This window comes from Boleophthalmus pectinirostris, unplaced genomic scaffold (assembly GCF_026225935.1).
Source record: "Boleophthalmus pectinirostris isolate CB_2022bp ecotype Guang Dong unplaced genomic scaffold, ASM2622593v1 HiC_scaffold_5, whole genome shotgun sequence".
NCBI classification, from domain to species: Eukaryota; Metazoa; Chordata; class Actinopteri; order Gobiiformes; family Gobiidae; genus Boleophthalmus; species Boleophthalmus pectinirostris.
This window is the reverse complement of record NW_026571404.1, coordinates 18,818,899-18,836,432: the sequence shown is the minus strand read 5'-3', so window position 1 is coordinate 18,836,432 and position 17,534 is coordinate 18,818,899. Positions and strand designations below refer to the sequence as shown.

Sequence of the window (17,534 nt, the reverse complement as noted above, 5' to 3'; positions counted from 1 at the left end):
AAAAAGATAACTCACTCACTGACCTCTCATTTCTAATGTGGTCTCATATAAATCCTTATAATCTAAATAAAATAACTTAACTAAGACCATCAACTGATTAATCGACTAAATAAGTAAAGACCTGCAGAGCTAGCTGAATTAATATGGTGTTGTTTACAATATTTATATTTCTTCAAAACATAAAAAGGTCCAATTAGTACAAGTAGTAGTCAAATGCATAGCGTTAAAACTCAGTTTTTCCCTTTGAGAGAGGTACTTGGTGAAGTTTCTTTTTGGTTAGAGAAGAGTAAATATGGTGGTAGAATTAATATAAGTAGTTGCAGTAGCAGCAGTATTACTATCAGTAGTATTACTTGCAGTAGTAATATTAGTAGCAGTAGTAGTGTCACTTTAAGTTATTTAGAAGAAATTAAAACATTATAAAAACATTATCACTTTGCCTTTGGCAGCCCTTCTCATCTTTCCCCTCTGATCTCTTTAAATGACGCCATGACCTCATATTATTACTTACAATGTCTCACTATCTGTCCTTTTGCTCCCATTCACAACATATCTAATCCTTATCAGCCTATGCCACTCAATGAGCCCTCCTCCTACTCTTTATAATACAATTTGATTCCCCCATTTCCTCAAGGGCTTTCTCAACCACACACTCTACTATTGTTTCCCACATCACTTTCCTTCAGTCTCAGAGGGCTTCAAATCACAAAGGGACAAATGCACTCGGTTGAGGGCATCTAACTCTTACCCTTGTCACGTCGCCTGTCATAACAGCTGCACTGCTTGTTGTAATTGATCAGGCTTTGAGGGATTTGGGAAGCTCTGGGCAAAATAAACAGATTTGGGTTCATTTCTTAGTAGTAAGCATTTGCATACTCTTTGAGGATTTGCTAAAAAAAGAGTGTTTTATAGTGTCACTTGTGGCGATTGTCAAACTTGCGACAAATACCTGTCAAAAGAAATGCATTCACGTCAAAAACAAATAGTGAACGCTGAATAAAATACACAAGAAGAAAATGAAATGTGGATTGAATAAAAGAGGATATAGCTAACTGGACATTGAGTTATGAGATGGCTTTACCAATGTGTTTGGCAGAGTTTGCATGTGTTTGGGTTTTCTCCAGGTACTTTGGTTTTCCCTGTCAACCACAAAACACACATAATAGGCTATATCCCCCTAAGGTAGTCCTGACCAAGCCAAGCTCAAAATGTAGTGATGGGCCCACAGACGGTGTAAATGTACTTCCCTCACGAGGAATTTAAGTATGCAATTACAATCACCTTAGCCTTAAAGTTCACTATCACATTTTATGAAACCTAAAATAGAAGTTGATCCCAATTTTGTTGAGATTAGCACAGCCATAACAACTAGTACCGGTATATACTGCCCATATATTTAAAGTTGTGTAGGATGTTACTGTGTCCTTTGACGTGAGAAGAGAGACACACTGGATGTCCTTGGCAGATAAGTTTATTTACCATCAATATTGGACACAGAGATAGCTGCATGCAAAGATGGTAAGACAGCGTTGGTCAGAAGTGGCCCCACTCCAAGGATAAAATGACACAAATTGCAATAAAAGGTTGTATTTATGTAAAAAAAAAGGGAACATTCTCAAGGTTTTTCACTAACAAACATTTTATATCTAAAGGCTCAACTTGACATTAATGTTACCAAATACCAGATTAGAAGAATAACAAACTGCATTGACAATTCTGTGTAGCCCCACGACTCATGCAATTGAATGACTTCCCAAAACTCCATTTACCATCAGGAGGGCATTTTATGGTCATGTGTGCAAAAATCGATATGTATTTGGGGTTTACGAAAAGCACCACTAAAATGACTTCTTTACAAAATGCTTGTCTGGTGCATATTGCTTAAAACTTTGACATAAAATACAGATTCAATCGCACTAATATGCTTTCCTCTGGAGAAAATGTTGGCAGATAATTTACCATCCTCCAACTTAACTAATTAGCTCTTCCATATCCTCTGAGTGATGAGATTCAAGTGCGCCCAGGGGAAGATTTGTAGCAGAACAGAGGGTATAGGGAACGAAAAGGGAGCTTGCCTCTTATGCAATCGTAATGACTTGCAGAGCAAATTGTAGAGCAGCACAATCAATTAAAGTTTATGATCAATAAGATTGTTTGAAAGATTTGTAAGGCTATTTCCTCAAATAAAAAGAGCCTCTTCTTTAAATGATTCATATAGATTTTTCTGTAAATCCCCAAAATCCATTGCGAAATATACAGCCAAAATATTTACTAGACTTTATATTGAAACTGACCCTACAAAATTAGTTTACAAACTTCAACAATACACTCACATGATATTTTATTTTAGGAAAGATGATTTTAAGATGTCACTTTTAGCTCAAAGCACTCTAACACCACAAATAGCACATTTGAGATGAAATTTTAAATTCCTGTCAAAATTTTGAAACAGCTCTTAGATTGAGCTTGGAATGACTTGGCAGCTCTGGCAGATGGCTTTTAGCGACAATATAATTAGCAATCAACTTCGCTTCTGCCAGGGTTGAGTTGAGAAAAGAAAGCAAAAAATTATGCAAAAAGTTCAAGAGTGAACGGTTATTTGTAAATATCACAGATTTTTTTTTTTAAGAGTGAAATAATTTAATAAATATACTACTAATGCTCCTAATACTGCCTACACTTACATATCCAATTGCATCTTGTTTATATAGCCTGTCACTACAGCAGTTGCCTCACAAGATTTCACAAAGTGATTTGTCCCAAAGAAAACTATGATACAATCCCCAATCAATAAAAGCTAAGACTTATTTAGCCTGCTTAGAGCTCAAAATGTATCCAGGCACTATATTATATACAACAGAAGTACAGGTTCTGTTGGTGTCTATTGTTCGGCAGCTCATTCCCTTAATCTTTTCTGTAACATCTCTTTCCCCTGTAAGTAAAATTCCAGCTCTCCCCTCACTCACTGAGCTCCAGTAGATTCGAGCAATCAAACCAAGCCACTGAGTTCATCGTCTTTGATTCACTTTTACAGCCTTTAACACCAGAGAGGCAGAATAGAGAGATCTTCAATACAGCCGCCAGAGTTATTTTGCACAATTCCACTCTGATCGAAAGAACCAGGCTAAAAGGTCATTCGCTAGTACTGCCTCAACTATATAATGTAATGAGCATCTGTCTGTGTTTGTGTGACGATGTAAAGAGCCAGTCTGCTTTTAGGTGAAACCGTGTGAGCAGCAGCAGAATTGAGTTTCAGCTCAGACCCACAACTTTAGTTCGCTCTGTGTCCTGACAAAGAGGTCACCATATTTCCGTTTTCCCATACAGATCATGATTTTGAAAAGAAGTAAAAATAAATAATGAACTGTGCTTTTCTTTTCTTTTTGTTCTTTTTTTCCCTATGAATGTCAGAACATGTTTGTATTTTTCTATAAAGACTCCAGATATTTTGGTCTTTGCAAAGGATGTTCCATCACCTAAATAATCGTAGCCTACCATACACCTACAAACAGGCCAGTAAATAACCAAATCTCTTACCAAGTCGTATGTTTGGACACATCTCATTCAATGTTTTTTCTATATGATTACAACTTTCTACATTTGATATACATACAGAAGACCTCAAATATATGAAGTAAGATACATGAAAGATACATGAAATTATGTTTTTTTTTTTAACAACTCTCCACTTGGTTTGTTGAGTTATTTTACTTTTTCTTTACTAAATAATTCCATATATCTTCCTTCATATATTTGAGTTCTTCCGCATGCATCTAAAATGTAGAAAGTAGTAAACATATAGAAAAAACATTGAATGGGAGAGTGAGTCTAAACTTTAGTGTAAGTCTAGCTGACATGTAATATAATAGTTTTCAGTTACAACCTTGGACTTTTCCTTCACTTTGTTGCCCTGTTTCAACCATTTCCCAGATAAGTTTTAAAGTCAGCCACTGCTGCAGAGTATGTCACCAATTTTTTCTGCATATTCTTTTGTCATTAATTTAAACCCAGATGTAATTTGATTTGATCTTGTAAATCCTGAAGCAATTCTGATAACCCAAAGAAATAGCTTTCATAGCAAAGGGAACACTTTTTTATCAGTCTGACAGTCAGCCTAAGTGAATGTAGATTGAGGGAAGAGATGTACTGCAGAATGAAAATGGTTGTCACTGCAAGAAAGAGTGAAGTGTCTGTGGGGAAGTGTGCCTGTGTTTTAAAGCTTGTTACAGAAATAGCAGTAAATATCTCTAGACAAAGTGCACTGTTTGAAGCTCTGAGTTTGAGCAGTAGACAGTAGACCAAAGACTCGCAGTAACAACAGGACAGGAAGTGGAGCCACATGTACCTTACGACATGGGACAAACTAGCACTGAAAAAAAGCAATCCTAACTGCAGCTTTTGTAGACTTTTATAGGGCAATTTGACAGATATTGGCCAGTGCAGAAGGACAACATATGACCTGCAATTTTCGAGATGCTATGAAACGGTTAACCCAGCCATCATAATCTGGCTCTTGTTAAAATTCCCACTATCGCCTATTTTCAGCAGCTAAAACATCAACAAAATATATCCCATCTCATGAGCCAAAGTGAAGAGATGCCAGTGCCAGTGGTTAAAATGCTGTGTCTGATTTATGAATCTCTATTAAAATGATTCTTGCTTCAAAAAAGATTTGAAAGTGTGTCCCAGGAGTTCAATATTTAAACTAACTTTAAGTTTAAATATTTAAACTATGTAACTTTTCTGGTGAATGGTACAACACCCACTCCTCCATAATATTGCATTAAATTCATCTTTCTTACATTTATTAATTCTATTGATAGACAATATTTATCATATTATAAGCAGAGTAACCTTTCCAAAGACTGGACCTTAGTTCATTAAAGGTTCCATATCACGCAAAATTGACTCTTGTGAGCTTTAATCCATGTTATAATGCTGTTACCTCCTCAAAAACATACCTGGACCAGTCTGCACTGTTGGCCCCTCTGACCACCACCATCACTCACACACACACCACTTTCATAACAGTAAATGTGGGTGAAGTGCCTTGCCTAAGGACACAACAACAGGTTTTGCAAATGGCGCCCAACTGTGGCACCTAGAATTTCCAGTGGTCTCCCACCCAAGTACCCAGGCCTGGCCTTGCTGAGCTTCTGAGATCTCATGGGATCAGGCCGGCTTGTCAAAACCTATGGCTATGATGTCATGTAGTGGTAGTTTTCAAGTTTTCAGCTACCTTTTTAAACTACCTTTTATCTTTTGTTTAGTGGAGATGGCCAATTCCAGTAAATCTGTATGGAATGACCTCACAAGGTGGAACAGAGTGTTTTCTGTGTGAGAGAAGTACATATCTTAAATATGTAGGGTTTATGTGTAAAAAATGTGTAAATGAAACAAAACAAAATTTCAGGGATGTCTGTGATGAGGAAAAACTTTATAACATAGATCAAAAAACAGTCTAATATGGGACCTTTAAACATAATCTATCTCCATAAAATGAAAGTCAGCAGGTGGTGGACCTTCTACCAAAAAAGTTAAATAGTGCATCTTTAAATAGGACAAACTCCCACATCCTTGCCCATGCCTCTTGTAGAAAACATCTTTTGTTATTAGAAATGGGAAACTGTCCAACTCCTTGACGCAGAGACGCAGGTGGTGTATTTTGGCTGTCTGTGCCAACTATTGGACAATGCTAGATCACTTTAGCTCATCGACCAAGGAAAACGGAGAGAAGGGAATAGGGAGATGTAATAAACAGAGTGAGAGACCACACGGCGTTGCATGTTTAATGACCAATGTCGTCTCTGCCTTGAGGAAACACATTAGGAGTCGAGACACTGTGAAGCTGGGAATATGTTCAAAGCAGCTTGTTGACTGAGACAACTTTCACTTTATCTTTATTAGCAAGACTTCTGACACCCCAGTATTACTGAATAGAATATCTATGTTTATTATAAAATACACGGTGCAGGTATGAACTTTCTAAGTTTGATTGATGAGCTACTGAGGAATAGGCTTGCTCATAGCATTACAAGTTTATAAAGCAGCAAGTGTACGATCTGCACGAATGTAAATACACTGAATCATAACCACCACATTACTACCACCTTTAACAGTCTTTAAAAATGATTTGCTTTAATTATTTATTTAATCAATATTTTTAATAGGGACAGACTAAATACTGTACACATTGCTAAGAAATTGATGACTTCTATACTCCCGGACTAATTTGCAGGCCCCAACCCGGGTTAACCTTATAAAGGGTATAGAAATACAGTAAAGATCATTTTAAAACATCATTATCAGCATAGTTTTTACTTTCTTGAGGATTTTTCCGTATATAGATCAGATTGTACAGTCACACCTCATAGATTTTTCAGGTAAAACAATGGAGATTTTAAGTTGTTAAATACTACATTTATACCTTTTATTTAGAAGTATTCTGACACAGTGTGATGTATTTGTATGTATTTACCAGTAGTGACCTGCAGCTAATTGGGTTTTTCAATCAAAGTTTTTGACATTTGATCCTGAGTTTTCATAATTTGTGCATCATCAGTTTGCATCATGACTACTTTTTTATGTACACATGACCCAAAGCTTAACATTTTTGAGTATTATGATTTGTATTGCCATGCAGTCATTGAGAAACTAAATCTATTCTCTTTCCTTATTTTCTCGCAACAGACATTGCGACAACTTCTCAAAATCAGCTCACATATCTTGCAAAAGTGAAGACACAGATGGGTCGAGAGCTCTATGCATGAACGGTGCCGCAATGTGTGTGTATCTGTGTGTGTTTGCGTGTGTATATTGTGTGCCCATGACCCCGGCAGCCTCACGGGACTCTGCAGCTAAACTGACGGATGCCAAGAAGATACAACAGAGACCTGAGCCTTTACCGCAGCAATGCAGGAGGAGAAGCAATGGGGGAATCTCAATGAAGTGGAGCCGAAGATGAAACAGGTGTAGCCTAAAACAGTGGGGAGTAGCTGTTTGAGCTTATGTTAGCAAGGTTAACAAGTACAAGCACCCTGTGGAAGTTTGTCTGCGCTGTCACTGTTTCGCTGATGTATCATTCTCTCAGTGTTATCCAGAGCAGCATTCAGCAGACGGCAGGTAAAGCAAATATTCCATTTCTTCTCCTGTCTCCCACCCTCTGAACAAACACAGGCCCTATAGAGACAGCAGCCATATGGGACTATTGACTGGATCTTTTCAAGACAGGTTGAAAAATATATTGCTTATTTCTGTCAAGAGCAAATATGAAATACATTATTAAGAAGCTGGTGTACAACTTAATCAGTGTGGTGTTTAATTCATAAAGGTCACAGAGATTTACGTTATATATTTAGACCTCAAGTTGACTCATACTTTCACAGTAATTAAAGAGCCTATATTGCTTTCTATTCTATGTTATAATGTTGTTTCCTCAGCAAAAACATAGCTGGAATTGTGATTTGTTTGCATATTTAGTTCTTCTTCTTCCAGCTGAAAACACTCTGTTCCAATTTGCGATGTCATGTGGTAATACAGAAAGTGCTCCATTGTGTTAAAACACTATACAACTTCTTTACAATAATTTGAATACTTTCAGCCCTGGAATTGACTATCTCTACTGAAATAAAGGTAAAAGGTAGCTGAAAACTGTTTGAAAACTACCACTTCATGACATCTCAAAGTGGAAAAGAGCATTTTAAGCTTTGGAAATAACAAGAAAAGACAGACTAATAATAAAGGATTACTCAAACATGTGTAAATGAAACAAAAAAACAACTCAATATATGTTTTTTTGAGGACGTAACAACATTACAAAATGACTTAAAGCTCACAGGAGTATTTTTTGCATAATATAGGACCTTTAATATGCAAGTTTTGCTGAGTAGATTGAAATATCATCATATAGTGTATGTTAAACACTGAGAATTATGTGCAAATGTAGAGTGTGTTATGGATAAAATCTAGATGTAGGGTAGATGTCCTATTTATATCAAATCAGACAACTCTCAGCTAGGTTAGAGAGAGCACAGAAAATAAACTTCAAAGTGCTAAAAGTCCTTCATATTATTATCTACAAACCCACTTGAAGAATATTGACTACATTTCCGTTGTATCACAAGGCAGTGCTACTATGACCCACAATGATATTTTTACTTCCCAGCAGCAGTAATGTATATTCCCCCGTTTCTCTTCTACTAGTACCCACCCTCCCCCCACCCATACTACACACACACACACTCCGCCCCTAGGACTGGCCTGCCGCAGTCAAATGTAAACAGTCCAAGGGAAGCCACCCGAAGATCATTTTTCACCAGCCCCCACCAGTGCTATGTAAACCCTAGGCCTGCCTTTGCCTCTTCATTTCACATAGTCCACTGACAAATGCACAAGAAAGACAAACAAAACAGCACAAATAACACATACAACAGACAATCATAAAATAAAGAAGACATGAGCTAACAGCCTTAGACAAAGCTTGTGACATTGGCTGTAGTTTAAACCTCTACATGCACTCAAGAAACTTATCATCATGTTCTCGTCATAAAATTTTCATCAGTGTATCTTAGGGTGAAGGACTTCCTGTTGAAATCGACACACACTTAACCTTGAACTAGTGGTCTCCTAATATAATAGTGTCTGGTGCTCCGATGAGACTTCTTATGACATTACAAAAGCAGAAGTACAAAGCAGTGACCTGTATTATAACCAAACAATGCAAAGAACAACACACTGTTAATATTAAATGGGAGTGACTTTAGCTGTTCTTTTTAAAATACTATTCAATACACTGGAGAGACAGCTAAGGAAAATTGGACATAAAGTTTTTTGGTGGGCCTACTATATTTCCATACACATTATATGAAGTTCAGGCAAATGTAATTAAGCAATAAATACTCCATTTCAACTCCATTCCATTGAATAAAAGTAAAAAATACTTAAATGCTTGCAGTATACTTTTTTCACAGTTTTTTTGTTCATCATTGTCTTTAGAGACTAAAACAATAAGCTGTCATATACTAAAGGCGTTTATATTACTAAAAACTCTCAAATGTGTTTATGATACTTCCTTACTTTGCCCTATGATTGAGTAGACTGTAACCCATGAGAAACCAGGGAATGGTAAAAATGTATGTTTGATGGAACATCATATGAAAAGCATCAATACCACTGTAAATTATTCGATAATGTAAACATATGGGCTGATCCATCAAGTGTAAACAAGGAGTGAAATTAATCTCCTGTTATATCACAACAGAGGCAGAGACATTGATTAATATTATACTGAATACAAAATCTATAAACCGTATAAAAGGCACTGTATCATAGTTACTGGAGACTTGAGCATGTTACTGTCAACAGTAAGAGTCACAAATGACTTTCATGCCAGTGTTTGTGTACACAAACAGATTTCTGCATTACCCACAATGCTCTGCTTTAGTCAAACCTGATAAGACAGTGCCATAAGTTTGCTTTGACAGACAGTCAAAGAAAATGCTCTACATTTACTCCACATATCTTTTTATTCACATGCTCTAGTGCTTTATAAAAGAAAAATTTCAACTCCACTAAGTCACACAAGTGAAACATACTATGTATGACAGAATAGCCTATTCAAATTTAAATCTACAGCAGGAATGCGCCCATCCCGATTACGATACTATTTACTTTAAGGATCTGCCAGTACCCGCTATCAACTCATACCAGAGCAGGAACTAAAAATAGCATGCAGTTCCAAATAACCTATAATAAAACTTTCACATTTGTTATGCAACTGTTATATGCCCTTCAAGCAGCTAAAGGACAACTTTGTATAATAATACAATTTCTAACATTACGAGACATTTGGGGCCAGTAACATATATCACATGCATGAGCTAATATACATAATTAGTGGACCACAGAGATAGATGACCTCTGGGAACACACCATCAGAGCTGCAGTTTTAAAGACTCTCCTACTATCCTCAAATCCTTACAGTCACTAATTCTCTCCAAATCATCAGCAATAAAAACACCTTTACTTTCTATTGCTCAGTATTCCCTATACAAAAAGAGGTGCAGAAGATAATGGATATAATTAAGAACATGTTTATAGTGACAATTGACCAATAAAACAGGTGTTAAAATTGCAGGCAATAGCAGGTGTCAAAATTATTGATTTTGAATTTGCGGTTACAAAACTATCACATAATCTCCAATCATAATCGTGTCCATTGTATTTTCAGGATATAACATCGCACCACAGTATTGAGCTAAGAGATGCAGAGATTATCAGACACTTTATATTGACTGCAGGGATCCATTTGGCCCATATTGACCGATGCGCATCTGAAACTCTGGAATCTTGGCATGTTTGATGTAATAACCATTTCCTGATTGACCTTTGAAATGACTTTTAAAAACTGCGGTGGGGCCAGTGGTGTGGAGAGTGCTGACGGTGTTGCTGTGGCTGTCGATACAGTGAGAAGCAAGAGACTTTTCTGTCAATGAGGCAAACACACAGCTGACCTAATAAATATGGATCTGGTCCTGGGCCCAAAGATAATAGATCAGTGCTTCTCAAAGTGTGAGGCAGGATCCTAATGTTACTTAAGAGCCTAGTGCAGTTAAAATCGTGATCTACGAAATAAGATTTACTTTGAAGTTTATCTTGAAAGTTTAGACTGAGTTTAGAGTTAAGTTATTGATTTGACCAAGTCCTTGTTTAGGTCGGGGTTTACTCTCCTGTCCAGAAGTTCTTAACAGTTAAATATCCACTCTTATTGTGTAGTTTTGACATCTACAAACATGTTCTGAAATGACAGTGATTCTGTGTATTGATATCAGTTTTCACCCAGTCTTTGCACTTTGAACAGAACCCCACTTTTTAAAATTAAATTCGAACGGAATCTCAATTGCAAAATTTGTGTGAAAATTGCATATTTTTCCAAAATCATTCTGCACTAGCCCCAGGTAAACTAATAATTGACTAATCCTCCAACTAATTAGCTCTGACCAAACTTTGCATGAGATGTTTTTTTTTTTCATTTAAACTGCAATATTTTTATTCCAAGTTGGTACTTGACTTCAAAGGTTTGAGCCTCACAGCAGCAGTAGAGACAAACTCCTTCCTCTGCTCTGTGGAGAGCAGGCTGGTGCTCACTCACCTGTGGAGACAGGGCAGTGGGGGGCTGGCTGAACAGTGTGGAGTGGGGCCGCAGACCATGTGCTCTCCTGATGCTCTGACGAGAGAGAGGAGCAGACAGTACCTCCTGCTGAAACAAGCACAATATTTACAGTGTGAAATCTCTCAACCTATGAAATAAGCCTATAAGTTTAGTCCTGGTAAAACTTTTATGACAAAGTTTTTACTCAGCTCAAATTAAACTAAATTAAAGTTAATAAGAGAATATGTTTAGTTACTACCTATTACTGTTTGTTTTTGAATAATGATGAAAAAGATCAGTGTTTTGCTCCTCCAGCCAGTAGCCATCCCTGAATCATCCAAATCAATGTATTTTATAATGTGAGCGACATAACTATAACACACATGTTAATAAGATACTCATCAGACACCATCAGATCTCCATTGTGCCTGAAAAGTGACTCAAAATAATGAGGCATGAAAGTGCTTGTCATTTCTTCACACTGAGAGAGTTGTTTTCTGTGTGCCATCATTGGAAAATAAGTTTTGAGTGAGACAAAGGGTATATTGAAAAACGAATGAACGAATGATACACGGATTAAAGGGGCCACACACATTTAATGAAGAAATGAAGAAATAAAATTATTGTCCGTTCATCCTTAAGCAACAGCAGACCAAAGCGTATTACCAAGTTGTGTACCAAGACTTGTGAATTAGATAAAAATATATATCTTATCATGAATTTGGATGTCAGTTCGATGTTGGTTCCGTAGTCGTAGTAGAATACAATTACAACATGTTAAAAAGTTGTACATTTGCACTACTTATTTTATCTACAATGGCACCTTGTTAAAATGCAATGGTTATCTGTGAAATATGAATCAGCGCAATATAATATATGCAATACTGATGAACTGTGATCTAAATGTATTTTGTCACTCTCCAACTTAATTATCATGTAATATTAGTATGAAACTGTAGTCCTTGTTCCTGTCCTTGTTTACCAGCATTATCTGTAAATTGTGTGCATGTTTTATTGTCTACAAAATAATAATGAGTGAAATATTTCGTTCCATAAACGTGCTTGTTTTGCAGAGTGTCTAGAAAAACTGGTGAATTGGATTAAATGTGATAAGCCTTGACATTTTGTGTTTTATTCTTAGACACAAATTCAAACACCACATTATGAAAGCAGTCAGAGTACTTATTAGCATGAATGTTTTAAACTCAGAGAAACTGTGTGTGTTTAAATAATTATCTCCAGCACTAGACTTTGAAGTAGCCTGATCAAACATGAAATAAATGAGCTGCAAAATACATAAACATGGTCATCCAGAGTTCACGTGTAAGGTAGTTTAGCGTTCATATTCAAAGTCAGCACTGTGGTGTGGGCAAAGGATTATTTTCACTAGGCTCAGTGAAGCCCACTGCATAAATTGGAATAAGATGAGTTGCTTAGTGCACATTTACTCTTAACTCTCAACTTGGTTTAGACTTTTAATCTTGAATATGTTTCTAGTCATTAAAAAATAAGTCTGTGTGGTTTGCTAAAGATAGGGAAGCACTAGGGGTGTAACAATAACCGAAATATTGTTATATTGTATCATCAAAAGTCTCTCAGTAATACTGTGGGCCATCACAATATATCGAATTACAATTTTCTTATCTTAAATTCATTGTTATGGTGCAGCAATAGATAAAAAAACAGAGGGAACTACATCGACCAGGATCCTCTGCTACATGAAGAAATAGCAGTACTAAGCACTTTTATGTCTTAGTTCTTTGGCTTAAGTCTTGTCAAGACAATTTAAGAGGAAAAAGTAGCATATCCACAATTTTGTTAGCCTTCACAAAATATCACAATAAATACTGAACCTTGAGATGTAAATCGTGAAAATATCCTACAGTGACATTTGGATAGCATTAGGATAGGATTAAATTAAATTAAAATCACAACTGTTCAAAACAATACTGTACTGTGAAAAGTGAATCATAAAAGTAAGAATAGATGTATTATTAATGAGTAGTCTTTGGTGATTCATGTTTTAAAAGTCTCTAGATTGACCTGTGGCTTTCTTCCAAGTTTTGCTTTCTTTTCAGACTACAGTTAAATATCATTACATCATTACTTTTAACTGATAAGAGCAGTGATCATGATTTGAAATCTGATTATTTGCCCAGCTTACTAAAGATACTGTTTAGATCTGATTACATTTCCTGGTTTACATTTCGCTTACATTTAGTAGTGCAAACATTGTGCTATTTCAAGTATTTTCTGAAGCAGTGCTGCAAAGCTTAATAGTGTGAGTCCATCTTCAAACTATACCCCTTTCACAAGTTTAACACACACGTTAAGACCACAGGTGGCCTTGGAGCCCAGCTGAGCATTGACCATGTAACCTCGCTCCACACACACTAATCAATATTAATCATTGCACCAGCCTGCAATAAGACATTTCAGCAATCCTCTAATGACAAAGTCTCCGATGTGTCTTCTCCCATTATCGCATCACCAAACGGAGATGCCAGTTTGATACCAATTCACCCAGCATGTATTACACACACAATTAGCCTTCATCTAACTAGCATCCAATGTGCTTTAGACAGTCAAGGGCACGGCTTATGTTATGCCCATTTGAACCAGTTTTATCACTTCAGAGGCAACTGCCACACTGGGGACACTTTTAGATGAATGCACAAGATTAAAGTTGCATTTTAATTGGTTGAAATTTTGCTTTCTTAGTATGTAAGAACCAGCACACTCAAAGAGCAGCACCCCTGGGGACCAAATGCCAGCAGTCTTGATAGGTTCCACACTGGCTAGTTCTTTTCTTGTTTTGTAATAATTCACGCAAGATTATTGAGGGATTGGGAGCCATTTGAGGCAACCCATTCACAATACAGTTTCTAAAAGCATAGTGGAGTATTAGAGGTACATGGCTGACCACCCTTCACGTCACAGACAGGAGCGCGCAACGAAGCTTAAGCAACAATATCACTCACTAGACGTGTCCTCGGCCGATACGCAATGGACCTTAGCACGAAGATAGCAGTTTGCAGAAGGATTAATGCTTGTTGCTTATCTACAACAAGTCAGGCAGGAAACCAAAGGAGGGGCATTTGAAGGGACTACGCAAACTAAACTATAAAAAGGATGTATGGGAACTGGCAGAGGAGTTTTACCAGTCAGCTAGTGCAGAGGGTGAATGGAATTTGTCCAGCTATTGACTATGCAATGTAAAATATATTTACTAAAGCAATAAGCCAATGTCAGGAATCGGACAGAGTCATTTTTACTAAGGAAAAGTGAAATATCTCTGCCGTAATACCTCTATGCCCAGAAGTGTTTAAAGATGGAGAGGCCTTTGAGAGCATCTATGGCTCATGAGCAGGTTACACCATAAATAGCCATGCACTCACCAACAATATTCCACTTTCACATCGATTTTACTCTATCACATTGAAATATTATGGAAACATGCAGGCTAGGGCTCCATAATATATTGCAATGGAATTTAAATTACAAAAAAAAAATCACAAAAGATGATTATTCAGATGAGAGAATATCCTCTCTAGATAATAAAATGTGCTTTTTTTTTAAACAGAAAACTCTTTAACCTCTACAAAAATGTTCTAAAATGTTAAAGGCACACTGTGTCACTTTTCTGGTGGAGGGTCTGCTACCTGCTTGTATCTATGTAGATGTAATTTCTTTGCCTAGAATATTCCACTGATCTGAAAATGTCACTGAAAGAGCTTATTGTCACAGGGATGAGTTCACATTTCCACTACGAGACAGCACACTATTCAAATGATATCTTCACATCAGCCCATCCCTACACATAGGCCATTCAGTCATTGGACCCATTCAGATTAGACAGCACTGTAACTTGACTAAACTGTGCCAGCCACTCTGCAGTACAGGCTAGCAATCTCTATTCATTTGGTCAATAGATTTCAAAGTTCTAATTAAGCTCTTGAGAGTTACAATGACAAATCCTGCTGAGACATTTTAGGGGAAGTAATTGCAGCTGACGAGTGTTAAAAAGTCACATTGGAACTCTGCATAAATCCTTGCAAATATTTGTCCGCTCCCTGATGAGTTCAATATTTTGCTTGAGATTTTTGTTTGACTTTGTGAAGGCTACGACAAATCAAGCTCCCGTCACAATAATGAGATCCCCACAGGCTCAATAAACACTAGACAATACTGTTTTTAAAGGTCCTACGATACACAAAATTGACTCTTGTGATCTTTAAGCCATGTTATAATGTTGTTTTTTTTTACCCCCTCAAAAACATATCTGGAGTCGTGTTTTGTTTCATTTACGCACATTTGAGTAATCCATCTCCAAACCAATGCCCTGTGCCACTTTGTGATGTTATGAAGTGGTGGATTTCAAGTTAACAGCTACTTCTTACCGTAAGTTCGGCAAAGATGGGAAATTCCAGGGCTGAAATCAACTAAATTATTCTTAGGTGTATGGAGTTTAAAACACAGAGGAGCACTTTCCGTATAAAATCACAAGGTGGAAAGTATTTTCAGTTTGAGATAAGAACTTGCCTAAATATGCAGATTGTGTATGAAATGTGTGAATGAAACAAAACACAACTCCAGGTACGTTTGTGATGAGGAAGCACCATTATTACAGATCAGAAAATAGCGTAATATGAGCCTTTTAACAATGCTTTACATTCCAATACTGGTTTAAGGAGTTTAGGATAAGAACAGCCCATATATACCACAATATACAACCATAATGTTCTTGTCTTTGTAACATCCAAATGTTTTATAGAGGTAAAAGGCAGTTAACTAAATGTTTCCTTTATTGTTACCGAAAGCTTCTGTCTATTTAAGGCCCAAATCTTTTCAGTGAAGAAGAAATGACGCTCAGATGAGTTCAGTTCAGAAACCAGAGGTCTCATTTATAAACTATTCACACATACAGTCGGGAGAGGGTCCGTCAAATGCTTTTCTTCGTGTAGATGTTATTGCTTTGTCTGGAAGGTTTCACAGTATGGTATTAAACCTTTTTATCCAAACCAGACCAAGTATTTATGAGCTATAAAACCACCTGTAATTGAATAAATGTAAAGGTAGAGAAACAAGGAGGTGACGGACGGACCCCCAACCATCTTTAAGTTCACAATTTATAAAAAGACAAGTTCTGACAAGAAGTGAGCATGTCTGAGGAAGTTTGAGGAAGTTTGCTGAAGTTTGAGGAACACTGGTCACTATACTGTGAAGTATAACAGCAGCTTATTGTCCAGATTGTTTCATGTTTTCATATTTGTTTCCTTTTCTACATGGGTATGTTTTGAGCATTGATATACCATCCTTAGTAAGTTCGTGCCACCACTGTGCGCAATGTGGCATTTTCTATAGTCCCAATGTAACCGCCGGTATTGCGTGTTTTCCCACCATCCTTAAGGCACAACAGATGTTTGAGCCCCATAAACATTAGAACAATCGCACTTGTTTTAGCTGCAGCTTGGATGTGTTTTCAGTACGACTGCTTTGACCTCTCCTTCATGCCCACAGCCCACTGAGGTGAGTCTATTTCTGTTGATTGGATTGCCATAGAGGACAACAGCTGCTCTCACTAGATACCTACTCAACAAACTAGCTAGCATCATCCACTGCCTTTTCTCTTGGTACAAAAGGCCCCTGCTGGCTATACCCCCTAAGAGAATACATAGCACAATGGATGAAACTACACAAGCTAATTTACAACGTACAAACAAAACAAAAATGCTAACACTTACAATGGATTTTAGAGAGCTGGTCACAGTAGTCGGGTATTACAAAGAGCTGTAACAATTAAAGGGATAAGAAAATATAGAAACATTGCTATAGTGTGATGCAATATTTTTTGGGCTGTAGTATTTTGGGTACATGTCCTAAAAACATGTTGTGACAGCACTAAAATGGTTGGACTATTATTATTATTAGAGAAATGAAACTTGCAATGCAGTTAAAATATTCAATGTACCGGTATTTAAAAATGTGCAACATATTGACTATCACAGTACTTTCCAGACACCATACTGTGATATTATTGCAGTATCATTACTGTCATATTAGTGTTCCATGTATTTGTGAATCATATCAAATCTTGTGGGACTCAGTGATTCCCAGCCTTAGTTACAATACAATAGTGCCGCATGGACTTAGTGGCTCTCTCAGTTGATTAAGAAACATCACAGGGTGAACATGTCAAGGCTTCATACTCTTCACGCTATGAATCCGTGCTCAGTGGTAATGACAACTGGGAATTCAAGCAAGTAGTGAGAGCAGAGAGGTTACACTTGCCAAAGGATAGAGTATAACCTGTTCTGGTCTACGGTCTTCAGGTTCAAACAATAACTTTGACAATAATCATGCCACTGTGAAGAAACACAACATG

At 37.0% G+C, this 17,534-nt stretch overlaps 1 protein-coding gene across 3 annotated transcripts in view; it reads right to left on the bottom strand.

The window, feature by feature from the left end:
* Positions 1 to 17,534, bottom strand: part of mcu (mitochondrial calcium uniporter) — a 64,389-nt gene that overhangs the window by 22,477 nt on the left and 24,378 nt on the right. The window contains exon 2 of one of the 3 annotated variants that reach the window (XM_020921226.2): positions 11,150 to 11,257. The exons of 1 other annotated variant lie outside the window; for it this stretch is intronic. In XM_020921226.2, coding sequence (XP_020776885.2) covers positions 11,150 to 11,257 — 108 coding nt within the window. The remainder of the gene's footprint in view (positions 1 to 11,149; positions 11,258 to 17,534) is intronic. One more of the 3 variants, XM_055162618.1, reaches the window with a different exon arrangement.